Here is a 27,864-nt window from a genome sequence, read left to right on the forward strand (position 1 = left end):
CCACCCCTGCCCCTCCCACCCCCCAGCATGTGCTCAGGGAAATGTGCCCATTTCCCTAGGAAGCTCTGTTCTTGAGAGTATACTTCCCATGGAGTCCAGGGTGGCTTGGGCCAGCCTGTGAGGTCCTGGTTTTTCGGTAGCTACAAACATCTCTCCACGAAGCCATGGGCTGGATACCTGCTGGCTGGGTGGGCATCTTGCCTTTATCTAGAGTGCAGGGTGCCCTCCTGTCCAGTGGAAGATTTTCCCAACAATCTTGCTCATGCTGATCACTCCGTGGTGATGTTGTGCATGCTTCAGCTAATTTCCCCCATCAGCCCCGAGTCAGGGGCTTCATGAGGCCTCTACTCCTGCTTCAGAGCCCTGGACAGCCCATGGACTCTGGATTGTGGCTTCCGAGGAGACCCTTGGACCTGGTCCCTTTCCCCTCTCCAGCACCAGCTCTACCTAAACGGGCGGCTCCTCCAACCATACCTAGGCATTGGCCATTTGAGCTCACATGTCCCCTGCCTTACCCCTCTTCCTCCCTCTGTAGCTCCTTCCTCCTTCTCTCCCTTCCTCCTCTTCTTCCTCCCCTCCCTCCTTTCTTTTCCTCTAGACTTTTGCCTAGATGGTTCCCTTGTCGGGCACTCTCTCCACCTCCCTCTGCTGACCTCGCCTCCTTCTCTGGAAGTGGAGTAGATGCTTCTTCCTCCAGGAAGCCTCTCTGGCTCTCCAGGTCTGGGCTTGGGGCCCTCTGGACTGTTCCACAGTGCCCTCCCTTCCTATCTCACCTTGCTGCACTGCTGGAGGGCCTGGCTGCCTCTCCTCCCCCAGGGCACTCAAGCACCCGCCCCCTGTGGGAGTGGCTACTTGCAGATTCCAGGGCCTCCCGCCAAGATTCTGGTGTCAGGACCCCTCTGAATCCTTGGAGGTCAGGGACGTTGTGTCTTCCCCTTGGCCAACCTGGCATGTGGCACAGTGGAGGGACTCACGGTGGGTGCTCTGGGAGGCGTCTTGCTGCCGGCTTGGCTCCTGGACTCTTCTACTGGACATGTCTGTCTCTAACCACCCTCTCTTTCCTGGGACAGGAACACAGACCGGCCAGATGCCTCTGCTGTTTATCTGCATGACTTCCAGAGATTTCTCCTACATGAACAGCAGGTGAGAGACAGTAGAGCTTGTGGGTGGGGGAAGCAGGTGGGAGCTGCAGGGCGCTTCTCACCTGCCTGCCACCTGCGTTCTCCTGCAGCCCGATTTCATGGGATAGTTGTAGTCTCCCCGGTGCCTTCACACTGCAGCCAGTGCTGCTTAAGCCCTGGGGTGAGCACAGCCTCATATGGCCCTCTGCTCAAGGTACAAATTGGGAAAGGGGAAGAATGACAGTATTCCAGGCATGGCTGGAGGGGTGAGGGCCTCAGGACGGCGCCCTCACTGGCCTCACTTCTGGGAAGCCTTCCTCTACTGATGACAGGATGTGACTAGACTGATGGAACCTGCCAGCTCCACCGGGGATAAAGCACCACAGCTGTCCTCAAGCAAATGACATGTGGGCAGCCTCCTGGGACAGCGTTTGCACATGGGCTCCGAGTCCAGCTGCTGATCAGAGTTTTGTGTTGGGGGTTGGTTCTCCACAGTGTGACAATGCCCCCTGAGGACATGGGGCAGAGTCTGGAGACAGGTTTGGTTGCCACAATGGAGGATGCTCCTGGCATCTGGTGGCAGAAGCCAGGGATGTGGCTAAATATCCTACAATGCAGGGCAGCCCCACTACAAATAATTTGGCCCAAATGCCAGTGGTTCTGAGGATGAGACTCCGAGTGTGAGGTGAGATCAGCTCAACACCTTCTTACTAACTGCTCAGTCTTGGATGGGTGGTTTAACCTTTCTGTGTCCCACTTGCTTTTTTTTTGAGAGTTGGGAGTCTCACTCTGGTTGGCCAGGCTGGAGTGTGGTGGCACACTCACAGCCACCCCAGCGTCGATCTGCTGGATTCAGGTGATCCTTCCACCTCAGCCTTCCAGGTGGCTGGACCTACAGACGCACGCCACCATACCCAGCTAATTTTTTGATTTATCGTAGAGATGAGGTCTTACCAAGTTGCCCAGGCTGGTCTCGAACCTGTGGGCTCAGGCAATCCACTCGCCTCGGCCTCCCAAAGTGCTGCGATTACAGGCTGAGGCATCGAGCCTGGCTAGTTCTTCTTTAAATAGGGATGGGTTAGGTATGGTGGCTCATGCCTGTAATCCCAGAACTTTGGGAGGAGGTGGCAGGAGGATCGCTTGAGCCTAGGAGGTCAAGACCAGCCTGGGCAACATAGCAGGACCTCGTCTCTACAAAAACAAAAATGAAAAATTAGCTAGGTATGGTGGCACATACCTGTAGTCCTAGCTACTGAGGAGGCTGAGGTGCAAGGATCACTTGAACCTAGGAAGTTGAGGCTGTGGTGAGCACTTCAGCCTGGGCAACAGAATGAGACCCTGTCTCAAAAAAAAGTTGGGGGGATGAAAGCTCCTAGCTCTCTGAATTGTGGGGATCAGAGATGATTGCATAGATCTTTGTTCTTTGTGTGTGTGTGTGTGTGTGCATGGATGGGTACGTACAGGCATGCATATTCACATATATATTTAAATGTTTTATTTATATCATTGAAATTTTACTTTTTTCTCATTTATTTAATTTTTTTATTAAAAAAATAGGTTTTAGCCGGGCTCGGTGGCTCAGCCTGTAATCCCGCGCCTTTGGGAGGCTGAGGTGAGTGGATTGCCTGAGCCTGCAGGTTCGAGACCCACCTGGGCAGCGAGACCTCATCTCTACAATAAATCAAAAAATCAGCCGGGCATAATTACAGGCTCACACCTGTAATTCCAGCTACTCGGAAGGCTGAGGCGGAAGGATCGCCGGAGCCCAGCAGGTCGAGGCTGCGGTGGCTGGGAGCGGCCACTGCACTCCAATCTGGGCGACAGAATGAGACTCCAACTCAAAAAAAAAAAGAAGAAAAAAAAAGGTTTTATATTTTAGAGTGCTTCCAAGTTTGCAGCAAAATGAAGTTCACTTACTCTCTAAAAACCTTAGCCAGGAGACACACACAAAAGTGTACCCAGCAACTCAGATGTAAAATGATGAACTTTTGTGGGTTTTGTTTCATCTGCTTCTTTCTCCAGGTCCATGGGCCTCCCTCCCTCTCCCCCCTCTTTACTTCTTTACTGGAGAATTCTAAATTCAACCCCAGACTTGGTATTGTTTTGTTTGTAAATGCTTCCCTTTGTCTCACAGGTAAGGAGTCATTCTTTTTGTAGAAGACAGCTGTCATACTTCCATTACACCTTACACAATTAACTGTAACTTCTTGTTGTTGGTCAATACCCAGCTGGTGTTTGGAATTCATCGATTGTAGAGAAACAAATGAATAAAGAAAGCACATTTTGCTGGAGCCCAGTCACACGCAGGGCCCAGGCAATGGGTGGCCACCATGGTGCATTGGTACATGGTGAATGGGGACATGGAGTCGTGTTGTAGGCATCACGCCTTCCTGGTGTGGGGTTGTATGAACATGGTCAAAAGAAGCCTTATTTGCTGAGCCTGGACCAAGATGGAGAAAGAGGGGTAAAATGGACGCAATAAATTAATTTTATTGGGTGTAATAACATGCTAAGTATTGTGCTGGTGGTAGATTGAGGAGAGAGATGCATGCACTTTTTTCTTTTTTATCATGCTTTTTTTGCATAAATTACCCAATTTTGTAGGGAGTGATTAAAGTTAAGTTGGTTAAATTCTGAGGGACCAGTGTCCTTACATTCTAAACTCACCCCCTGTCAGGCTGACTTGTGAGCATAGATTTAGCTCCACCTAGTGGTGATTAGCTTTGTTACAGGAGGACCCACAGGCTTGTTCTAAAGTGGTCCCTTGGCTGGGCTGCCTTAGAGATGGTGAGACCGACCAGGAGAAAAGTGTGAGAGCTCTCTGTCTCATCCAGGGGGAGTTAGGACTCAAGTATCCACGAGCGTCTGTGACGTTTCTTTGGGGTGACAGGTACTCATGTGGAATAATCACTGCAGCACTTAGTGTGCAAATTCGTACAACTTTTCTAGAAAGCACTTTGGCTATATGCGATAAGCTGGGCGCCATGGCTCACGTCTGTAATCCCAGCACTTTGGGAGGCTGAGGTGAGAGGATGGCCTGAGCCCATGGGTTTGAGACAAGCCTGGGCAACATAGTGAGAATCTATCTCTACAAAAAAATTAAAAAATTATGCCAGACGAGGTGGCTCACGCCTATAATCCCAGCACTTTGGGAGGCCGAGGCGAGAGGATTGCCTGAGCACATGGGTTTGAGACCAGCCTGGGCGACTGGGTGAGGCCTTATCTCTACAATAAATCAAAAAAATAATTAGCCGGGCACTTGTAGTTCCAGCCACTTGGAAGGCTGAGGTGGAAGGATCACCTGAGCCCAGCAGATCGGGTCTGCAGTGGCCATGAGCATGCCACTGCACTCCAGCCAGGGCAACAGAGTGAGACTCTGACTCAAATAAATAAATAAATAAAAAAAATGAAAACTTAAAAAAAAAATAGGTTATATACCTTAACTAAATATTTGTCTCCCTAGGTACTCACCCTAAAGGAAGTAATGGCAGCTTTTTTAATAGGAAGGAAAACTTGGGACTAACCTAAATTTCCTTTACTGGATTGGCTGAATGTGCCCCGGGTGGTTGGGTGATGGAATTGGGAGGGGTAAGAACAAGGCCCTACAACCAGATATGTCTGTGTTCTGTCTGAGGCTAATAATTGGATCCAGTTATTTAATGACTGGAGGCCTCCGTGTCCCCATTTATATAACAAGGAGAATAAATGTACCTCTAAGGATGTGCCAAGTTCAAGACGAGTTGTTATGTGGGGTCTGACATACAGTCATGCCCACTGTTGCCTGTCACCATCATTTACTTTTATTTTCATCATTATTCTTTGCCATTTTTATTAGTGTAGGTGCCTAGTGCAATACCTCACACCAAGCAGATGCACTTGTTTTTAACCCCTAGAATATTAGCCTTTTAGGTTGGGTGCCATGGCTCATGCCTATAATATCAGCACTTAGGGATGCTGAGGTGGGAGGATTGCTTGAGCCCCAGAATTTGAGACCAGCCTGGGCAATGCAGCGAGACGTCATCTCTGCAAAAAAAAAAATTAGCTGGGCATGGTGGCATGCACCTGTAGTCCCACCTACTTGGGAGGCTGAGGTATGAAAATCATCTGAGCCTAGGAGGTGAGGCTGTCATGAGCTATGATCGTGCCAGACCTCCAGCCTGGGTATCAGAGTGAGACTCTGACTCAAAATATAAAAAAAAAAGAGCATTTTAATCTTAGGCAAAAGATTTCTTTCTTCACAGTCAGCTCCGTTAATATTAGCTAAGTACCTGTGCCTTCTGATAAATGCTGAAACTTTTTAGGTGGAAGGAGGTAGAAACTTCCAGTCTCTTTGGAAATCCTAGGCTAGGTAAGATGTTTTCATTGAGTCTCCTACAATGTGGATTTCATGTTACGGTGTTCAAAGATTCTAACATCTCTGTATTCACATGAACTCACTGTTCCCGGCCTTCTGGCGATTCTGTGTCCCCGATCCAGCCAGACCTACAAGAGGCACAGCAAGTTTTACTGTCATCTTGCATCCCTGTGCACGTGAGGCCACCTGGTCCCCCCTGCAACCTGCACCAGTTCTTATGCTTTTCATTTTTGGCGACATCCTTGTCTGGCCCTTCCTACCCAACCACACACATACACCAGGCAGCACATTTGCTTTTGTTATTTGTAAAGGCAGAGATCTTAGAGTATTTGAAACCCAGAAAGCATTAGTCGGAGTTGAATCTGCGTGTCCTATTTCGTCCCTTCTGCCTATGAATATTTGGGGTTTCAGGGCATGCAGAGGAAAGCAATAAAATTCCTTATTATGATGTATTCTTTTTCTAAAGTGCTTTTGAAATATCTACAGCTGTTCAGAAGCTGTTTTGGAACGGGCCATGTATGTTCCAGACATTGTCAGTGTCTGAGCAGCTTTGCTTGGCTGTCCTCTTGAGAAGGGAGCGTGTGATGAGAGCCTGTGTCAATTTAGTTATCTGGAATCCTGACTTTGCGACTTATAAGCTGTGTGCACTTAGGATCATTATGTGATATTCCCGAGTTTCTGTGACCTGCTCTCTAAAATAACAGTGACAGGACTTGCAGAGTTGTACGGACTATAGGAAGAGGATTGCTCATTTTCACAAGCTGCCCTGCCTGGTCTGAGCACTTTTTGGGCACTGGGTGCTGCATTAAGTACATAACCTTATTTCATACCGTTCCTTGCAGATACCGTGCTGTAGATACTATTATTTCCATCTCGTGGATGGCACAGAGAGGGTATGTAACTTGCACCGGGTCACTCAGGCGAAACAAGAGGCCAAACCTGATGAGTCGCCCTCGGCAGGCTAACATAACCATCGTGTTCCCTGGCTCCTTCATATAACAAACGCAGAGAAGTCACAAGAGATGAGATTTGGCAAGTGATGGCCTATGGGCCGCAGCTTGTTTTTGCAAACACAATTTTGCTGGCTCACAACCATGCCCGTTTGCCCACGTGTTATCTCGGCGGCTTTTGCACTGTAGCAGCAGAGTTGAGTGGTTGCGGCAGGCACCATATGGCTTGCAAAAGCCTGATATGCCTACTCCCTGCTCCTTTGTGGAAAACATTGGCTGACCCCCAGCAGAGGGGTCTGCGCACCATGGGGTCTGGATGCATAGCGCTTGATTGCAGATGAACTCAGGACTGGCTGACGTGTTTCAGCCTTCGATTGCAGCTGGATGGACCTCGAGAGATGAAGACTCGTGTCAGTTCTCTTTTTGGTGATTTCTCGTTCTCTGTCATTTCCAGGAGCTCTGGGCGCAGGATCTGAACAAAGTCCGTGAGCGGATGACGAAGTTCATTGACGACACGATGCGGGAAACCGCTGAACCTTTCTTGTTTGTGGATGAGGTGAGCGAACTGGACTCGTTGTCACATCGGCATGACTTTTTCACATTTCGTTAATTTTTTTTTTTTTAGCCAAGATTTCACTCTGTCACCCAGGCTGGAGTTCAGTGGCACAATCACTGGTTTCAGGTGGTCCTTCTGCCTCAGCCTCCCAAGTAGCTGAGACCAGAGACCTGCACCACTACACACGGCTAATTTTTAAATTTCTTGTAGAGATGAAGTCTCGCTATGTTACCCAGGCTGGTTTCGAACTCCTGGCTCTCGATCCTCCTACCTTGGCCTCCCAAAGTGTTGGGACTACAGGTGTGAGCCATTGTGGCTGATCTTGTTTTTATTGTCTACAGGGTCTCGCTCTGACTCCCAGGCTGGAGGGCAGCGGTGTGATCACAGCTCACTGCAGTCTACAACTTTTGACTTTTTGTTTCACGCCTGTGCCTTCTGAGGCTTATTTTCTGTTTCTCTTCCCTGAGAGGGCTTTGCTGTCAGATTCCCCCTCTTCTCCCCCCGCCCCCTGCTGACCATGTTAGTGGGGAGTGATTATTCCTCCCCCCCCCACCAGGTTCCAGATTGTTTTGGACTTTTCCTTTTTCCCATTCCTTTCTATTGAGCAAGCTGCCTGACTAGATTAACTGATTTTGCCACTAGAGGGCACCTGCCACCAAGGAGAGCCAAATCATTCTAGGAATGGAAACAAAGTTCAAAGATTTTTATGTACTTGCAGGCACAAGTGGTTTCCATTTGACTTTGCATAGGGCAGGAGGGGAGGTGGAATGGGAAGGCACCTGGGGAGCACCTGCCCCCTAGAAGATTGTATCCAGGCAGCAAATGTGGCGTCAGGTCACTCAGATCTCTAATTATTATTATTATTTGAGTTGGAGTCTTATTCTGTCACCTAGGCTAGAGTGCAATGGCACGCTCATGGCCACCGCAGCCTTGACCTCCTGGGCTCAGGCGATCCTTCTGCTTCAGCCTTCCAAGTTGCTGGAACCACCGGCACGCACCACCACACCTGGCTAATTTTTTAATTTATTGTAGAGACGAGGTCTTGCCAAGTTGCCCAGGCTGGTCTTGAACCCTTGGTCTCAGGCAATCCTGTTGCTCCTGCCTCCCAAAGTGCTGGGATTACAGGCTTATGCCACCATGCCCAGCTAATTTTTTGATTTATTGTAGAGACGAGATCTTGTCAAGTTGCCCAGGCTGGTCTCAAACCCCTGGACTCAGGCAGTTCTCTCACCTCTGCCTCCTACGGTGCTGGGATTACAGGTGTGAGCCGCTGTGTCCTGTGTCATTATTATTTTTTAAAGGATTAGGAGTTGGGATTTGAAACTTCCTGCCGTTTCGACATCCTGATATTGATAACATTCTGTTTCTCCAATATGGTTGTGGATTCACAAGTGATCATGCTACTATTATGCCTTAAAAATTCTATAGGGAAAGCATAAGCTCTTGTAGCAGCAAATATTTTAGGATAAACATGAAAAAGGAAAATATCATCTAGGTCCACGAAACAAATGTGTCGGTGCAGCCTGCTGCCATTGGAACCTTCTGTAGCGAAAACGTGGGTAACTGAGGTCTGGGGACCATCTGTTGCTTCCTTGTGTGTGAGCCACCCTCTCCCCATGTGGGCACAGACTAGAAACAACCAGACCCTGTCCCTCCCGGCAGCGAGATGATTCGGTCTTCATGTTGGCCTCTTTCAGTTCCTCACGTACCTGTTTTCCCGAGAAAACAGCATCTGGGATGAGAAGTATGACGTGGTGGACATGCAGGCCATGAACAACCCCCTTTCTCATTACTGGATCTCTTCCTCCCATAACACGTGAGTCTCACAAGAGCCCGTGATGGGTCTGGTGGGACAGAGGGCGATGAGACGGGTGCCTGGGGCACTGCTCTGGCGAGGCAAATGAGAAGTGGGTAGAGGGTGCTGCACTGCATTCCTCCCACTAGAGTATACAGAAGCTTCCAGAAAGGGTGGGGGAGCGCACCTCCCTTCCCTGGTTGGCATGGCAGCAATAATCTTTCTTTCTGTACTAGTCAGCAAACCTCGTTTTTCACGATTTGGGCATCTCACAGTGGCCACAGCAAAGCAATGGAATGAGTCACTGAGCTGGTACTTAGGGAGTGTATACCCTGTGCCTGCTGGGAGCTGGGGACATAGCAGGGAACAGGGGAGAGCAGCCCCGTCCTCATGTGCTTGGAGGGGAAAGTTCTCCATTGGATGTTAACCATGAATAGGCGTTGGTAATGAGAGAACAGGTGGTAAGGCAAGAAGTTATCCAGAAAAATGACATGTGCAAAGGCCCTGGGGCAGAAGCAACTGAGAGGAGTCTGTTAAGATTGGGGAGCAGAATCTAGGAGAGTTGTGTCAGGAGGGGAGGCTGGCAGGGTCTGCTGGAACATTACACGTCACGGTGGGGAGAGCCTGACAGCTTTCAACCAAAGAGTGACATGCTCACATGAACCTCTTTGGATATTACCCTGATAGATCAGAGGAGAGAAAAGGATGTAGCACTGCAGTTCCAATGTTGAGTCTGCCTTAAAGGGTGAGGGGATGGAGTCCTTGGATCACAGGTGCCCAGGTGCCCAGGGCTATAGGCTGGGATTTTCCCAAGTGTCATTCCAGGTGGGGGGAGGTCTTTGAAAAGGCCCTTGAGGGTGTCATCCTGCAGGCATTGGGAAGGTAAAGTCCCTTTCAGGGGCAAGTTGGCATCACGATTCTCTCTTTCTCACCATGCCTATTGTTTTAAGAGTTTGTGTCTTAGGCTGGTGAATTCTACCAAACCTAGAAGAGTTAAGGAACGCAAACTCTTAAAAAATGGGTGGATGTGGTTCATAGCATTGTAGTGGTTGAACACCCATTCTGTGTCTGGCCTTGAGCCCTGATATAAAAAGGAGGAACCGTCTCTGTTTGGATGGAGGGCCTCGAGGGTGGCCATGGGACCGTTGCCTTTCTCCCACTCCTGACACCCCTTGACCAAGCTCTCCTTGAAAGGACAGCTGTCTCCACCCCATGCTTGGATTGTCAAGGTGGTTACCATTCACGTCCTGTGATAGTGACTAGAGCTCGAGTCTCATGCCCAGCGTGGCCCCGCAATTGTGTCAGTCTGCACCAGGTCTTAGTTTTGGGATCTTTCTAGATGGAAGAGCCTAGAACTTTGGAGCTTGGACTGAGACGTTCCCCCAGGATGCCTCGAGGTACGCACCCACCCCGTAGCTACCACCCCATGTGGCCCCCCCTTCCTTCTCTCCTTCAGATACCTCACAGGTGACCAGCTGCGGAGCGAGTCGTCCACGGAGGCGTACATCCGCTGTCTGCGCATGGGCTGTCGCTGCATTGAATGTGAGTCGCTTCCTCCTGGAAGAGATCACCCGCCCTTGCGGCGAGCTGAAGCTAGCCACATGGTTGCTCCGTGCTTTCTTTTAAGCTTTAAAAATGTATAACGGACACATAATAATCATTCCTTTTGATGGAGTAGAGTGTGGCATTTTTGGTATATGTTTACATTATTCGTTGACAAAATCAGGGCCATTAGCAAGCCCATCACCATAAACGTTTCTCATTCTTTGTGGTGGGAAATATAAAAATCCTCTCTCCTTGCTATCTTGACACATACAACACTTTTTTTTTTTTTTTTTTGAGTTGGAGTCTCACTCTGTCTCCCAGGCTGCAATGCATTGGCATGATCTCAGCTCGTCACAGCCCCGGCTTCCTGGGCTCAGAGTTTAGTAGCGATTCCTCTGCAGACTTGTTCCTGGTTTGTGCTTTTTCTACTCCCTCAAGAAAACGTGAATGTGAATAAGGAAAGCTTGAGACTGTCAGCTCCTGTGCCCTCGGAGGGTTGAGAAAATGGGGGACGGTCACCTTCTCTACACGTTTCTCATTGCCCTGTGTTATTTCCTCTGGCATAAAAGGCAAGTCAAGATTAGACAACCAAAGTCAGAAAATAAGGCACATTGTAGACGCCCTCTTTAAAAAGAAGCATTGAGACTAGCTTCTCCTGGATAAATGTGTGATATCGTGTAAGTGCATAGGTACCCACATATATTGAGGCAAACCCATGTCCTCATGCTGGTGGCCCTGAGTGTAACTATGAGGTCTGGGCCTCTCTGTCTAATAGCTGACCTACTGTGGTGGCTGGGGGCTGACTTCGCTGGGTTTCTTTCCTTAGTGGATTGTTGGGATGGACCTGATGGGAAGCCCATCATCTACCACGGCTGGACGCGGACCACCAAGATCAAGTTTGATGACGTGGTGCAGGCCATCAAAGACCACGCCTTTGTTGCCTCAAGGTCAGTCAGTCGACTCATTTCCAGGTGGTTTGCCTCTCAGGGGAAGGCAGCTGGGGTTGGATGTGCAGATGAACAGACAGAGACAGACACAGGAACAGCACACATGCGGGCAGCCTCACCCCAAACGTGGGGACCTGGGCTCCATCTTGGCCAGAGTCACTGCCACCTCATCCTCAGCTGGGTTCTGGCGTCCCCTGCAGGTCAAGTGTGCAAGTGTCTGCCTGGCTCTGGAGCCTGAAGGAGGCTCTGGCTAGGACCACCCTGTGGTGGCTCAGTGCCTACTGCCACTGCCTCCTCCTCCTCCTCAGCCTGGCCTCAGCTTTAGAACCTGTCAAGAGAGAAAGACAATCAAGATTCCCCTGGTCTAATTCCCTCTTTTCTGCCCAATCCCCATCCAGCCCTCCCAGGCCTGTTTCTAAGGTGGTATTCAAAGCATCCGATGGTGGTGGGGTGTGTTCCCATTCCTTGAGTACCTCGTGGGACCAGTCTCTGTTCCAGGCTGTCTGTACACGTGACCCTCCTGATTCTTTTTTTTGGTGGGGTCCCCTCTGCATTTAGCTATTCCAGAATGTCTGCTGATCCTCCTGGTTCTTTGCCACTAAGTAGGTTTGGTTGTCCCTACTTAACAGATGTGTAAACGGAGGCACTGAGAGGTTGAGTAACTGATAACATTTTGGTGGGTTTCTAGAACTTCTGACCTCAGGTCTAATCCTTTTCTAGCCCACCAGCAGATCTCAGTCTAGGCCAGGGGTCAACAAAATTTTCCTGTAAAATGCTAGGTAGAAATATTTTAGGCTTTGTGTACCCTGGTCTCCGTTTGACTCTTCAACCCTGTTGCCATAGTGTAAAAGCAGCCATGGATATGACATAAACCAATGGGCATGGCTGTATTTCTGGAAAACCTGAGTTACAAAAATAGATGGAAGGCTGGATTCAGTATACAGACCACAGTTTACTGACTCCTGGTCTAGACTCCTTATAATTTCCCAGAGCTGGGAAGAGGTCTTCTGTGGCCTCCATGGAACGATAGTGGTCTTTTTTTTTTTTTTAAATCACTTTTGGTGTGGAGCAGCACTTATGGCTTCCAGAATCCCTCTCTCTGAGTTTGAATCCAGCTCTGTGAAGTATCAGCTTGGGCAAGGCACTTACCATTTATTTTTTTGAGTCGGAATTTCCCAGACTAGAGTGCTTGATCACAGCTCACCACAGCTTCAACCTCCTGGGCTCAGGCAATCCTTCTGCCTCAGCCTTCTGAGTAGCTGGGACAACGCTACCATGCCCGATTAACTTTTTAAACATTTTTTAAAAATAGAGATAAGGTCTTATTGTGTTTCCTAGGCTGGTCTCGAACTCCTGGGCTCAAGCAATCCTCTCTCCTTGGCTTCCTAAAGTGCTGGGATTACAGGCCTGAGCCACCATGCCTGGCATGATGGGTTGTGTTGTTGCACTTACTGTAGATGTCCCTCGAGCTGGGTGGAGGTGTTACCCTGAGGCAACATTGTGGTGACTCTCTTTTCCCTCTTAGCAGGAAGCCTTTAAGTAAATCTCTGTAGCAGTATCTCCCCCATCCAGCCTCTACCCTTCTTAGTGCTGACTCTCACCAGATGGGGAAGTACTGGAGGAACCGTGTTCATGGAGACTTTTGAGAGTTGAGTTTATTTCCACGAAATAAACTGTGATTGTTGAGTTAATACTCATTAGTGGAACACAGCCTTACTCATAGCTTGAGGTGTTTTATTCTGGTTAAAATAGGTCTGGAATCACCTAACACCCATAGGGCTGGAACTTGGTTATTCTACATTAATGTTTTTGCAGCCAAATGCATAAGTATTTGTATTAAGAGGAATTTCAATAAAGGACTGTTAGGGGCATCTGCTGGGTTCAGGTGTGCCTGCCAGTTTTGGCACCACACTTAGTGGGTACCCTTTGCTCTGTAAGTTTTTTAGCTGTTGGGTTCGATTAAGGGTGTATAGACCAGGATGGGGGACTTGCTTAGGTCCAGGCTTTCCAGGAGTGGTGAGGCAGTGACTGACTTGAGGTGAAATGTGTTTAATATGTTATTATTTTTGAGTTGGGGGTCTCACTCGGTCACACAATCATGTCTCATTGCAGCCCTGACCTCCTGGACTCAAGCAATTCTCCCCCCTCTGCCGCCTAAGTAGCTGGAAATACAGGCATGTGCCACCACACCTGGCTAATTTTTTAAAAACATTTTTTTATAGAGACGAGGTCTCACTATGTTGCCCAGGCTAGTCTCAAACTCCTGGACTCAAGCAATCCTCCTGCCTTGGCCTCCCAAAGTGCTGGGATTATAGGCATGAGCCACTGTATCACAACATCTCATGGCTAATAATTTATTAAACATCATATGTTTATTTTCTCACCTATCTTCATTTCTACCAAGTGTTGTGATTTCTTGTTTATGGTAGGGGCATACTGCCTTTAGAATGATTTTGCTTCAAAATAAATACAACACACAAGCCTCAAATGGATTCTAGATGGAGAAAAAAACAGTGATACCCTACCTTTCTTTGATAATTGGGGAAATTTTGGTATGGACTATATATTTGATGAGACGTAATTAATGATAATTTTCTGAGGTACAATAATGGTGGTGGTGTGGTCACATTCAATAATGTACCTGTTGTTAGGAGACAGCATAGAGGGTATCCGCACCTCATTTCAAATGGTTTGGGAGAAAACATAAACACGTGCACAAATGATATATAAATATATGTGTATACACAGGTACAAATGATATGGAAATGTACACACAGGTGTTCAAATGATGTGTCATTATGCAGTCGATCCTTGTGGGTGGTTTCTATAATTGTGAATTCGCCTACTCACTTTTATTTATAACCACTGAATCAAATCCCAGAGCACTTTGGAGGTCACTTGCAGACATGTGTAGAGTGGTGGAAAATTGGAGTCACCTGACATGCACGTGCCCAGCTGAGGTCAAACAGAGGGACGTCCTTGTTTTAGCTTTCAGCAAGTGTCCTTTTGCGACCAATTGAGTGCCATGCTCCTTCTATTTTTGAGCTTCTTCTTGGTGATTTTGCTATTTAAAATGGCCTTCAGCACAGTGCTGAAGGGCTGGCTAGTGTCCCTGAGCAAAGGAGCCTGAGATGTACCCTGTGCAGAAATACCTGTGGCAGTTGCACTGCGTTCAGGCACGCATCACAGGGCTGCCTGGCCATGAGCTCAACACTTCTCAATGATATATATGTAATGAGGTGGCTTTCCATAGAAACATACATGAAACAAGGTCATGTGTTCATTGGTTGATGAAAATGTTGAAACCAGAGGCTCAAAGGACCCCAGCCCTGCATTTCCCCTTAGGAGCCATGGCTTAGGCATTTGCTGGTCAGTGTTGGTGGTGACTTTGTGGATGGTGACCTCACAGATAATGAGAATTGACTGTAGATACATGTGCACAGACATGATATATAAACACATACACTGCACATGAATATGCATCCACACATGCAAATAAGAGATACATGTATGCACACATACATGGATAATTACATATAAATGTGTATAAATACAACATGAGTAGGTAAAACCCATATACTTTGTATATATAGAAAATGGAACAAGGCCACATTGGTAGCATTAGGGAAGCATGTACGGGTGCTCATTGCATGGTGTTTTCATCTTTTTCTGTAGATTTGAAATTTGAAAAAAATTGGTGATGGTTTTTTTTGTTGTTGTTTTTGGTAAATTTGAAGATGTGAGTGAATGAAAAGTGTTTGTTTTTGAGTCAGAATCTCACACTGTTGCCCAGGTTGGAGTACAGTGATCACAGCTCACAGTAGCCTCTACCCACTGGGCTCAGGTGATCCTTCTGCGTAAGCCTCTTGAGTTGCTGGGAGTATAGTCACGTGCCACCATGCCTAGATAATTTTTTAAAAATATATTTTTTTAGAGACACTGTTTTGCTATGTTGCCCAGGCTGTTCTTGGACTCCTGGGCTCAAGCAATTCTCTCACCTTGGCCTCCTAAAGTGCTGGGATTATAGGCATGAGCCATCGTGCCCAGCCAACTTTTAAAATGTATTATAATTATTGTTTTTTTTGAGACAGGGTCTTCTTCTGTCACCCAGGCTGAAGTGCAGTGGCATAATCATAGCTCACTGCAGCCTTGAACTCCTGGGCTCAAGGGATTCTCCCACCTTAGCCTCTGAATAGCTGGGACTATAAGCACACACAACCACATCCAGCTAAATATTTTTTGTATTTCTTTTTTAGAGACAAGGTCTTGCTATTATTGCCCAGCCTGGTCTTGACCTCCTGGGCTGAAGCAATCCTTCTGCCTCAGGCTCCTAAAATGCTGGGATTACGGGTGTGAGTCACCACACCCAACTGGAAAGAGAAATTGCACTTTGGGGTGTGGGTGGGCTGTTCTGCATCCCTGGGCTCCTGGGCCCCCACCCCCAGGGGTGCTCCTTCAGGGAGGGCAGGAGGGTGTGCCCTGAGCAGCACCTACCCAGTGTCCAGTCCCTCTGGGGTGGAGCTACCGGGGCCCCACTGTGCATAGACTAGGGGATGGGGAGGGGGTACTGGCTCCCCTGTCAAGTCCTGCTCTATGCCATCCACAGCTTCCCAGTGATCTTGTCCATTGAGGAGCACTGCAGTGTGGAGCAGCAGCGCCACATGGCCAAGACCTTCAAGGAGGTGTTTGGTGATCTGCTGTTGACGAAGCCCACGGAGGCCAGCGCTGACCAGTTGCCCTCACCCAGCCAGCTGCGGGAGAAGATCGTCATTAAGGTAGGCACCTCGGTGCTGTGGGCGGTAGGGAGGGTGTAGCTCAGTGACCCGGTTCCAGGTCCCACCACCAGCTCTGTGTCCCATGGCTCTGGCTCTTGGTCCCACCACTCAGCCCAAGCCCACCCTCCTTACTAACTCCAGAACCCCAGGCAAGGCTATTTAGCCCCTTGGAGCCTCTGTCCTCATGTCTTAGGACATAATCCTGGAACTCACCTGGTTAGCTTGCCAGGAGTGTGATGTGACAGAAGGTGTGCGAGGTGCTTAGAGCTGTGCTTGTCCTGTAGTGGGAGCCATGTAAGTGCTAACTCGTTGTGGTACCTTCTGGCTTTGGTGAACCTTCCCCATGCCCTTCTTTGACTCAGCTCTGTGCAAAGGCCTGGAGGTGACCAGTGATCCAGATGCTATCTTTACCCTCGGGAGCCTCCAGTCGAGTTGTGGGAAGTCAGGTGTTAGCAAGGTCTGAGTGCAGTGATGGGGTGAAGGCTGGTGTCCCAAGTGCTGCAGGGGAGATGAGTGGTTATATCTTGCCCTGAGATGCCCAGGTCTAACATCTGGGTATTTGTGTCATTAGGAGGAGACATGCGGTTATTGGTTATTAGACCAGATATGCAGTGGCTTGAGGCATAGGAGAGTTTATGTCTTCCCCATAGGAGGGAGCATATTCTAGGATTTCTGAGCTCTGATCCATAAGGTGATTCAGGGACCCAGGGTCCTTAAATCTTTCTATACCATCTCCCAGGGCAGGAGTTTCAACTGGGGTTTTACAGACTCCCCCCAAAGTATCCACAGTTAACATTCAGGGGGCCATGTGAACTTCAATGGGAAAAAAATCACATCTTTATTTTTATGAACTTGTACATAAAGCTGAACGTTTTCTTCCATTAGGAACGTTGGCAACAAGCCACTTGGGGCTTTGCCACCAGCAGAAATCGTGGATATTTTTATATCACGTTTACAGTTCCTGCAGATATTTCAAAATAACGTTGTACTCGTCACTGCTTTGAAATTATGGAGGTTATTAGATCTGCCTCTAGATCTTATTTAAGATGTTAATAAAAAAGCATGTCTATTAGTATATTGCAAATATTTTTTATTTAATATCTTAATAAATGTATTTCAATATAATTGGTTTCCCTTGTAACCGTATGCATTCTTAATATCCTGAGAGAAGGCTCTGTGGTCTTCCCCAGATTTTGAAGGGGTACATGGCACAAAAATGGTGAAGACTGTCTGCTCTTGGGCCATGTTGTTGTTCGTGTGAAGAGGCTGGGTCTCAGGCATGTCTGAGTTCCAACTCAGTAGAAGGGAAATGTGAGAGTGTCCCAGGTGGATGATTTCTGGTAGGCAGGTGAATGTCAGCTGTATGTGTCCCTTCCTCTCTTGTTCTGTGTGTGAGAACTTAGTCACGTGATCTGCAAGGCAGAGGGGATCTGAGGTCTCTAGCTGGGCAGCCATTCATGGAAGGAGTGAGGGCAGATTTTGCTGACATCAGCAAACTCTCAGGGAAGGATGAACAGGTGTTTCCTTGGTGTCTCCATCCATTCTGGCTGCTATAACAAAATACCATAAGCTGCATGGCTTATTAACAACAGAGATTAATTTCCCACAGATCTGCATGCTGGAAATTCTAGATCCGGATGCCCTAGGAGAGCCTCTTTTGGATTGTAGATTGCCAAATTCTAGCTGTGTCATCACATGGTGGAAGGGATGAGACAGCTCTCTGGGGATGCTTTGATAAGGACACTAATCCCATTCATGAGGCCTTCACCCTCATGACCTGATCACCTCCCAAAGGTCCTACCTCTTTTTTTTTTTTGACTTGGAGTCTCACTCCGTTGTCCAGCTGGAGTGCAGTGGCACGCTCACAGCGACCCCAGTGTCAACTTGCTGGGCTCCAGCGATCGTTCTGCCCCAGTCTTCCAAGTTGTTTTAACCACAGGTGCACGCTACCATGCCCGGCTAATTTTTTGATTTATTGTAGAGATGAGATCTTGCCAAGTTGCCCAGACTTTTCTCGAACCCGTGGCCTCAGGCAATCCCCTCACCTTGACCTCCCAAAGTGCTGGGATTACAGACTTGAGCCACCATGCCCAGCCAGGTCCTACCTCTTAATGTCTTCATACTGGGCATTAGGTTTCAACAAATAACTGGGGGTGGGAGGCGAGAGTAGTACAAACATTCAGACCATAGCAATATGCAGAGAAAGGGGCTGCCCTTCCACATTGGGGGAGCAGCAGACACAAGGGTGTGGTGGTATCAGCACATGCGTGTTCCTTAAATTGTCATTGGGCCACCAAGATGCATTGGACACAGTCCTTATGTTCCAAGAGGTCATGGGCTGGGGGACGGGAGAGAGACTTGTCAACAGAGAAACACCAAACAGCGTGAGGAACTTTGGCCAAGCCCAGCCAGAGAGATGGTGGTGCCCCCACAGATAAGAGTGTCAGCACACTGGGAGTGTTTGACTAAGACCCCTCAACTGCTGAGGCAATTGTTTCTGAGACGCCAAGGGAAGATTCCAGCACGATGAAGGCAGGACCTGGGGTGCAGGGAGCTTGGCTGCGGAGGTGTGTGACTTTTCTGGAGCCTGGTGTGTGGGTCTTCAGGACAGACCGGCTGCCCTTACCCTTAAGACTGTCCCCAGCTCATTGACAGCATTCTTGTTTCAGTGAGGACAGCCCTCTGCAGGCTTGTTCCCAGGGGTTTTTCAGCTCCTCTTCTAGGACGAGGAGTTCTGAGGGCCCCTTGTAGGGCACCCACTACCCCACCCATGAGATGCCGTGGCTCACTCCTTCCTATTTCAGGAAAGGGGTGGAAGGAGCATCCGTCACGTGATCCTTGTGTGTCATGCAGGGAGCGAGGCATGGTCGTAGATATTTTCTTTGTCTTGTTGTGACCCTGCAAGATGGATCATCCCAGTTTCCAGCCCATTTTGCAGATGTGGCTGGTGACGTTGAGAGGAGAAGTGGCTCCGCTGAGGTCCCTCTGTTAGTTCTGTCACATCCCCATTTTACTACAGAGGTTCCTGAGATTCCGGTGGTCGCTCAGCTAAGGTCACACAGCTAGTAGGGTGACAGGCCCTGAATTCAAATCTAGGTCTGATTCCCAGTCTTAAACTCCTCATCAGGTCACAGCAACCCTCCACTTGCTAATGCTTGCCTAAGAGGGAGGCCAGTACTTGTCCGGGTGTATGCCTTTGTTGTCATTCTTAGAGAAGTGTGAGACCCAGAGAAGTGCAGCCACCCTCCCAGGGTCACACAGCTAATAATAAAACAGCCGCAGTGCTGTCTGCACCCAGGTCGTCTTATTCGAATTCCCAGTGTACCTTCTGCCACTCTGCCCAGCCTGTTACCACTGGGCTGGCTGTGGAGCTTGCCCCAGCTCTGTTTGCTAGAAAATGCTGGGTGAAAGGGTATCTTTTATTCACTGAATACTTATTGAGTACTTACTAGGTACTAACTGCTCTTTCAGCATGGGGACTCAACAGGGAACAAAACAAAATCCCTGCCCTCGGGGGGCTTACATTTCCAGCAGAGAAGACAAACAAATAGACTTTTAGAAAATGTAAGACAAATCAAGCAGTCCTGAAGTCAGAGAGTGGCAGGGACTGGACTGGAGCGTGGGCTGTTTTGTGATCAAGTGGTAAAGAAGGCTCCAAAGCAGTAACCTTGAGAGTAGAGCCGAATGTGGTAGGAGAGAAGCCAGGCAGAGGGAACAGACGGTGCAAAGGCCCTGAGGTGGGAAGAGGCAACTGAATGCTTGCTGGCCCAAAGGCCCGCACCTGAATCTTGAGGAGACGGGCTATGTGTATGTTCTCCCCTCAGCATAAGAAGCTGGGCCCCCGAGGTGACGTGGATGTCAACGTGGATGACAAGAAGGATGAGCACAAACAGCAAGGCGAACTGTACATGTGGGACCCCCTCGACCAGGTGGGTCTGGGTCCCCTCACGCCCCCGTGGCCACTGACCTCCCAGCCCGTCTTAGAGCCCTGCTGATGGAGCTCTGAGAGTGGTCCTATCTTATTCCCATTTGAAGCCAAACGAATTCATCTTCATACTTAAACCTCATTTTTCTTTTGCGTTTTTAATGTTTTATTTGGAAAACAACATTTTTTTTGGAGTTGGGTCTCACTCTGTTGCTCAGGCTGGAGTGGAGGGCAGTGCAGGATCTCAGGAGATCCTTCCACCTCAGCCTCCCGAGTAGCTGGGATTACAGGCACATGCCACCACGCCTGGCCAATTTTTTGTTTTTTTTTAAATTTCTTGTAGAGGCAAGGTCTCACTGTGTTGCCTAGGCTGGTCTTATACTCCTGGTATCAAGCAGTCCTCCCACCTCATCCTCCCAAAGTGCTATGCTTACAGGTGTGAGCCACCACGCATGGATTATTTTGAAATAATTTTATATTTGATGTAATATACGTTTATATATACACACACACAAATAGTAAGGAAAATTCTCATATACTCTTATGCCGCTTCCCCAAACATTGACGTCCTACACGACCATAGTATAATTATTGTAATCAGGAAATTAACATTGGCACAATATTAATAATGAATGTATAGACCTTATTACTTCAGTGTTACCACTTTGTCCACTCAGGTCCTTTTCCGGGATGTCACAATGCATTTACTTGCCCTCATGTCCTTCAGTCTGGCTTGTTGCACCAGAAGTCTTGTTTTTGAAGCTCTGATGCTGCTTCTCATATCCCTAAACCTAACATGTAAATTGATTTGAGTGTATTTTTATGTGTTTGCTCTTACACCCTAGATATAAACTTAACAAAGCCATATTTAAAAAGAGAATTAAATCGCAAGTACATGTTGAAGGTAAGGTCTCTAGACAAACTTGCTAAAAAGTGCTGAAAGTCTTGAAAAGTAGATGGAACAGGAAACAACCGTCAAGAGAATGTATAAAAACATCCCATCATCCATAGAAGGCTTCAGATTAAATAAATGTGCAGTAGAAATTAAATATTAAATTATATCTACCCTTAGACACATGGATTTAAAACATCAAAAAAAAAAAAAAAAAAAGAAAAAAGAAAAAAAAGAAATTCAAAAGAAGTCAAAAACAAATTGATGTTTTTAAAAAGAAATATCTTGGCCAGGTGTGGTGGCTCAATTCCAGTGCTTTAGAAGGCCGAGACAGGAGGATTGTTTGAGCCCAGGAGTTTGAGAACAGTCTGGGTAACATGGTGAGACCTTGGTTCTGCAAAACAATTGCTTAGAAAATCAGCCATGTACCCGTAATCCCACCTACTTGGGAAGCCAGGGTCAGAGGATCACTTAAACCCAGAAATTTGAAGTTGTAGTGAGCTATGATCACACCTCTGTATTCCAGCCTGGGCGTCACAGCAAGACCCTATATCTGAAAAAATAAAAAGTAAAAAAATAAAAAGAAATGTCTTGGAAGTGTTTGAATTCCATGAAATCACCATAAATGTCTTCGAAACTGGGAAAGGCAGATCCCCCAGTGGATGCTGGCGTGAGGCCAGGCAGGGTTCCCAAGCTTCAGAGTTGATGGGGCAGAGACTTTGCAGGAGGCTAATACCTGTTTTGCTTTCTAGAAATGGACTCGGCACTACTGTGCCATTGCTGATGCCAACCTGTCCTTCAGTGATGACATTGAACAGACGGTGGAGGAGGAACCGCCCCAGGTAGGGGGTTACCCAGCTGTTCTTGCCCTTCTGAGCTGGCTGGTCCTTGGGGGCACCAGGAGATCTCCTTCCTGTGAGGTTTCTCTTGTCCTGGGGTCTTCTGGCATGGGGATACTCAGCTAAGGAGCTACCACCCTGGGTACCAAGGCCTGGCTAGCTCTTCTCTGATTGGCTGGCCGGCCTAGGTGCTGAGCCAATGAGGTTCAAGACACTTTCCAGCTCTCTGAAGGTAGCCTGCTGGGCCTATCATCGATATCTGTGCTTCGTGGAGAGTACAGGGACTTGGACACTCACTCTCTCTAGCCCTGCCTTCTGGTCTTATCCCAGGCTCTCCTGTTCCCTCCTCCTTGGCTGGGCCATCTTTTCTGACATTTCTTGAGTGCAGACCACTGAGGTTATCATGGCTCCCAGACTTCCTGTAGAACAGAATGGAGGGTCCTGCTGGGAGCCCCACACCTTCGTCTCAGGATGCCAGGAGGCCACCACAAATGGGGACTGTCAGGAGGAAGAGGCAGGTGAGGGAAGGCTGTAGGTGCTATCCTCCCAGACCTCTCGGGGTAAGGACAGCCTGTCTGTGCTATTCAGTCCCTTGAGTCAGGGCGAGCAGAGGGACTTATCTAGTGATGCCAGGGTCTAGTCCAAGGCTTTCAGAAGCCTTTCCTTTCTTTGTGTTCCAGGATATACCCCCCACAGAGCTGCATTTTGGGGAGAAATGGTTCCACAAAAAGGTTGAGAAGAGGACGAGTGCTGAGAAGTTGCTACAGGAATACTGCATGGAGACTGGAGGCAAGGACGGCACTTTCTTGGTGCGGGAGAGTGAGACCTACCCCAACGACTACACCCTGTCCTTCTGGTAATGTCCCCCTGCCCAGGGTATGCCTGCTTTCCCCTCAAAGCTGGCTGGATGGCAGTGTGGCGAGTGGTTTGAGCTCAGGCCAGAATTGGGCACGCTGAAACCCAAATCCATTGCTTCCATTGTCAAGCTCTGCTGGGCCAGGACTAGGTGAGGTGACTGAGACACTTGCCTGATTCAGAATTTAAGAGGTACCAAACACCTCCATAATCAGAATAATGACATTTCAATGCATTATTTAAAGAAAATAAAAAGTAATGCCAAAAAATCTGTTATGAACAAAATATCAACATTTTAAACAAAACCAAGATCTGACCCTGCGCTTAGACAACACAGCCTCATTTGCCTCCCTCTAATCCTGGCTCTGGAGTGGGCAGTGTGGCCCTGGACAGCTCAGACAACCTCCCAGAATCCCTGTCTCCTCCTCTGTGAAAGGGGGATTCTAAGGGTGGCCTTATGAAACTGACATAAGCTTGGTGAGCGTGCTCATTCATTCATTCACTCATTCATTCGTGCCTCCGTGCTTTGAGATATTTACTGAGTGCTTGGTCTATACTAGCCATAGTAATTTCACAGTGAACAGGCAAGGTCTCTATCCTCCTGGATTCTAGAGTCTTTTGAGGTGATAGGCAATGTAAAAATAGTTGTACAGATGACATGTAATTATGGTTGTGATGGGTACGGTGAAAACAAGGCTAGCTATGATGAAAGTCTGTAATGGAGGAGTCTAATGTATGTGAGAGATTAATTAAAGACGATGAGAGAAGGGTCTAGTACACCATCATGGAGCATGGTCAGGGAAAACATCCTGAAAGAAGATGTCACTGGAGGGCTAACAATTACACACAGAGAATAGTGACAGCAGACACCTATGTGACACCAATAACACACAAAGAATAGTGACAGCTGACACCTATGTGATGCTTCCCGCAGGCCAGGCAGCGTTCAAGACATATTTTGTGTGTGATCTCATTTATCCTTTAGGATACCTCTATGAGCTGGACATTATTGTCACTCTTTTTCACCACCAGGCCAATCATACGAGGCTTAGATAGGACCGGTTACTTGCTCAAGACCACTTGGCTCATACGTGGTAGAGTTGGGTTTTGGACCTAGACATCCCAGGCTTCAGAGAAGTCGTTGCATAGACAAAAGGGGGTAGTAGGTGGAAGAAGTAGGTAGAATGTTCTGGAGTCCAGGCTGATGGGCCAGCCTGTGTTGAAGTCCTGGGTCTGTTCTAGGAGCCAAGGGAAGGCCGTGTGGCCACACGTGGTGTCCAGCCTTCGGGGGCCCTGGGCGTCACTGGCCCCGCCTGTGTTCTCTCCCAGCCATGGGTGGACACTGACGGTGTCTCTCTCCCTGCAGGCGGTCGGGCCGCGTCCAGCACTGCCGGATCCGCTCTACCATGGAGGGCGGGACTCTGAAGTACTACCTGACTGACAACCTCATGTTCAATAGCATCTATGCCCTCATCCAGCACTACCGCGAGACACACCTTCGCTGCGCTGAGTTCGAGCTGCGGCTCACGGACCCTGTGCCCAACCCCAACCCTCACGAGTCGAATCCGTACGTCCACCGCCATCGGATTAGCTTCACCAGGCAGAGAAGCCAGCCTGATGGCTCTGCAGGGCCCTGACCCCTGGGAGTCCCCTTATCCTGGTCCCCCAGGGTCTCAAAATTGCTGAGGGTGGCAGTTTCCAGATTCCTGCTACCTGTCGCCTTTGCCCTGTATCCTCTCCCCACACCCCACCCCCCATTCATCTTCCTAGTCCTGAGATCTTGGGCTTTGATTTTCATATGTTCATTCTAGTCCAGGGATACCCTTCTGCTTCTCAAAGCTCCTTCCTGTGTGTTCTGAAATTGAACAAGGAAACACTGGTTGTAAAGGTTTCTCTTTCATTTCTTTATCCAGGGAAGTGAATATCAAATTATGCCTTACAAAGGGTCAAGAAATTCTGGAAGTAGAGAAAACAAGCAAAAAAAAAAAAATTTTTTTTAAAAGTAGAAACCTGCCAAAATTCACATTTAAGGAAGTCATTGCAATTGCAGCAATTTTATATATATACTGGGTGCCAAAAAGATGTACACATATATTAAGTGATGTTATCTATGTATTACTTTTAGTTCACCATAATCAGAAGTGTCTGGATGCTGATGGTAACCACTTTAAGCACCTTGAAATTGTAGAAGTCAAACATGACTTATTATCTTTTGTTATTGGTATATATTGAATATTACAATTTTAATAGTTGTTTCTTTTCTTAAAATGTGTATACAGTTTTTGGCAACTTCTGTGTATGTGTGTGTGTGTGTGTATGTGTGTGTGTATGCCTATTTTCATATGAATTGCCCTTTAAAACTTGCTACTTCGCATCTTAAGAATTAACTAAAAAACAAACAAAACCCCCAAAACCCTGTCACCATGCTTGCTGCCTTAGATTTTCTGAGACAAGAGGCCACAGCTGTGTCACTCTTTGAGGCTGGCCCTTCAGGCTTGGGCTGGATCTATGGGTAAAGATAAGTCAGTTTATTCTCTTGGACTCCCGCTCGGTCTCCCGGTGTTCTTTTAATTGCCATTTTCCGGGGTGGTTTTGAGCGAGGGAGCCCATTGTGTGATTTCCACAGCTGTTTCCAGGGCCAGATTCCAGGTGTCACCGGGGTCCATTATTCTGTCCTCTGTGGGTGGCCCACCAATGGCCCGGTGGTCTTTCATCTGGCTGCTTTCTCTGGCCTGTGTCGCAGGTGGTACTACGATGGGCTGAGCCGTGGAGAGGCGGAGGACATGCTGATGAGGATTCCCCGGGACGGAGCCTTCTTGATCCGGAAGCGGGAAGGGACCGACTCCTATGCCATCACCTTCAGGTGGGCACCGGAGGGGAGGCATGCTCTCCAGAGGAGAATGGAAAGGCCCAGGTCTGGAGAATCCACGGGGAGTTTCTATGGAGGCCCACCTCACAGGGTCCTCTCCCTTGGCATCAACAACAACGATGACAATGATAATAATAGCAAGAGCAGCCCGCACTTGTGTGCTTCCAGTGTGCCAGGCATGTCTCTGTTCTCTAGGGTAATATGTCCTGTATTAATTCATGTCATCCTCTAGTAACTCTGTGGGATTGACATGACCATGAGCCCTCTCTCAGAGGAGGAAACTGAGGCACACTGAGTGCGAAGCAAGCAGCCAATAAGTGGTGGAGCTGGGATTTGAACCCAGGTGGCCCAGATCTGTGATGTCATAGACCTGGCTTCCTCCCATCCGCAGCTGCCACCCAACCATCTTGAGGACTGTGGTTCTCTAACTGCACCCCCAAACACCTGACTCCTCCCCCATCACCAATGACAAAGAGGGGGGCATTCAGATACGGTTTATCACACTGTACCCCTATCTCTCCAGCCCCAGGGGTTCCCTGCCTTTTCTTAAGATGGTAACAGCCCACCACATATTGAATTCCTAACTATGTTCCTGAACGGGACTGACTTCGAGGCCTCATCTGATTGAGGTCTTGGCTATAGCCTGTGAGCGGTAAGTCCAGTTACTACAAGTGAAGAAACAAAGGTCCAGAGAGGTTAAGTGACCTGTCTAGAGTCACGTGCCTTCATGGTCGGCCGAGTCAGAATTTCAGAGATAGGGCTGTCCATCTCTAAGGTCTGAACTCTCTACTCCAGAGTTTCAGCAAGAGCCTGTGGCCAAATCAGGCCCATGGACACCTTTTGCCCAGGCTGCATGATGATATTCAAAATGGAGAAATTTTCCTTGAAAACAGATTCTTTTCATGAAAGATGGAGCCTGTGGGAGTTCGGGCTCACGTTCTTGTGGGACTGTGGTGGTGACCAGCTGTGACGGTAATTGCCCTGGGGTGTGCCGTTTGCTTCTGTTCACCCTTCCCACTCTATGTTGCCCCAACCCAGTCCCCTTGGCCTCTGGGCATTTGGGTTTCCCTTCCTTCTCCCTGCACTGCTGTGCCTGAGCGGCCTCCCTGTACCACAGGTGCTGGTGGTGATGGTCATTACCACTGCAGTTTGCTGAGGACCTATAGTATACTGGCTCTGGCCAGAGAGCAGTGTCCACTCAGCACAGCTCAGTGTTCTGTGCCGCCAACTGGGAGGAGGCCTCGGCCTCTCAGTGTTGGTGCCTCTGTCCTGGGCTCTTTTCCTCAAAGCTCTTAGTGGTATGTCCTCAGCCTGGGGGTGGGAATTGGCTGTGTTCAGCCCACTGAGCATGAATGGAGCACCTGCTGTGTACCAGGCCCTGGGCTGGGTGTCGGGATCCCTTTGTGCTATAATTCTGTCAGTCATTCTGGAAGCTTTTGTGTGTAAGCAACAGAAAGTAAAGGTGGACAAGCCTAGGTGCTCAAGAGGTGAAATTGGTTTGGGCACACCTGGATCTGGACCTCACCTGATGGTCATCAGCACATGCCCTCTGGTGCATGTCGGGGTTACTCTCTGGTGGCTTCCTTCTCAGGTGACTTCACCTTGGGCTGCCAACACAGCATCCAGCAGAAGGATGAGTTTGGGAATATACTCTCCTTGGCTCCTCCTAGAGCTAGGCACCATGATTCTTAGGGCCTCCTGGGATGGGTTGGGGGTCACTTCAGTGGGACCACGTGAATGAAGAGGCTGGGGTGGGTCCCCAGATTGATACCTGATTTATATATGTCCACCATCCTGTTTGCAAATGTATCTTCCCATGAGATTGGAGGTGACTTGGGAACAGGAGTTTTTACAAGAATCAGTAGGTGTGCAGTGAGCAGCTACTATGTGCCAGGGCCTGTGCTGAGTTCCAGAAATGCAGGAGTGATCAAAACAGCCCAGGCCTTGCTCTCCCCAGCTAATGGTCTGGCAGGGATGAGAGACATGTGACTCACAAGTGTTTCTTCTTTTTGACCTGTTCCCACTTATATAACTTTGGTTGGGAAACAGTTGGTGGTCAATAAATGCTGGCTGAACGAGTCAATCAGCAAGGATAGCAATCTCCCCACACCCACCATCAGGGAAGCTGAGTCCACCACAATGTTTCCCAAAGAGGAGGGTGGCGAGTTCCCACTGCATGCCTGTCAGGGGCCCTAAGTCATTGCAACAGTTGAAAAAGCCCCCCCTGCAGGACACACACTGTTTCAAATGCTTTCTGGTCATGGTGTGGAGTGGGGCACCACTACCCTTCATTGAGAAGCCCTACCTCCAGCAGGAGATTGGGACACATAAGGAAATCACTGTTATACTATTGTGTTGAGTACCACAGTTGGGTTGGCCAGGCAAGTTCATGGAGAGTGAGTAGGAGTTCTCCAGGTGGGAAATGTGTTTGGGAAAGCACA

The 27,864-nt window shown here is 48.4% G+C and overlaps 1 protein-coding gene across 1 annotated transcript in view; it reads left to right on the plus strand.

The window, feature by feature from the left end:
* PLCG2 (phospholipase C gamma 2) overlaps positions 1-27,864 on the plus strand; it is a 177,732-nt gene that overhangs the window by 92,012 nt on the left and 57,856 nt on the right. The window contains exons 8-18 of the mRNA XM_008064981.2: positions 1,071-1,143; positions 6,880-6,981; positions 8,679-8,797; positions 10,233-10,318; positions 11,148-11,268; positions 15,875-16,043; positions 19,868-19,972; positions 21,613-21,702; positions 22,380-22,555; positions 23,921-24,121; positions 25,298-25,417. Of these exons, the coding sequence (XP_008063172.1) occupies positions 1,071-1,143; positions 6,880-6,981; positions 8,679-8,797; positions 10,233-10,318; positions 11,148-11,268; positions 15,875-16,043; positions 19,868-19,972; positions 21,613-21,702; positions 22,380-22,555; positions 23,921-24,121; positions 25,298-25,417 (1,362 nt within the window). The remainder of the gene's footprint in view (positions 1-1,070; positions 1,144-6,879; positions 6,982-8,678; positions 8,798-10,232; positions 10,319-11,147; positions 11,269-15,874; positions 16,044-19,867; positions 19,973-21,612; positions 21,703-22,379; positions 22,556-23,920; positions 24,122-25,297; positions 25,418-27,864) is intronic.

Source organism: Carlito syrichta, unplaced genomic scaffold (assembly GCF_000164805.1).
Source record: "Carlito syrichta isolate Samal-C Ts95f unplaced genomic scaffold, Tarsius_syrichta-2.0.1 Scaffold308119, whole genome shotgun sequence".
In the NCBI taxonomy this organism is placed as follows: Eukaryota; Metazoa; Chordata; class Mammalia; order Primates; family Tarsiidae; genus Carlito; species Carlito syrichta.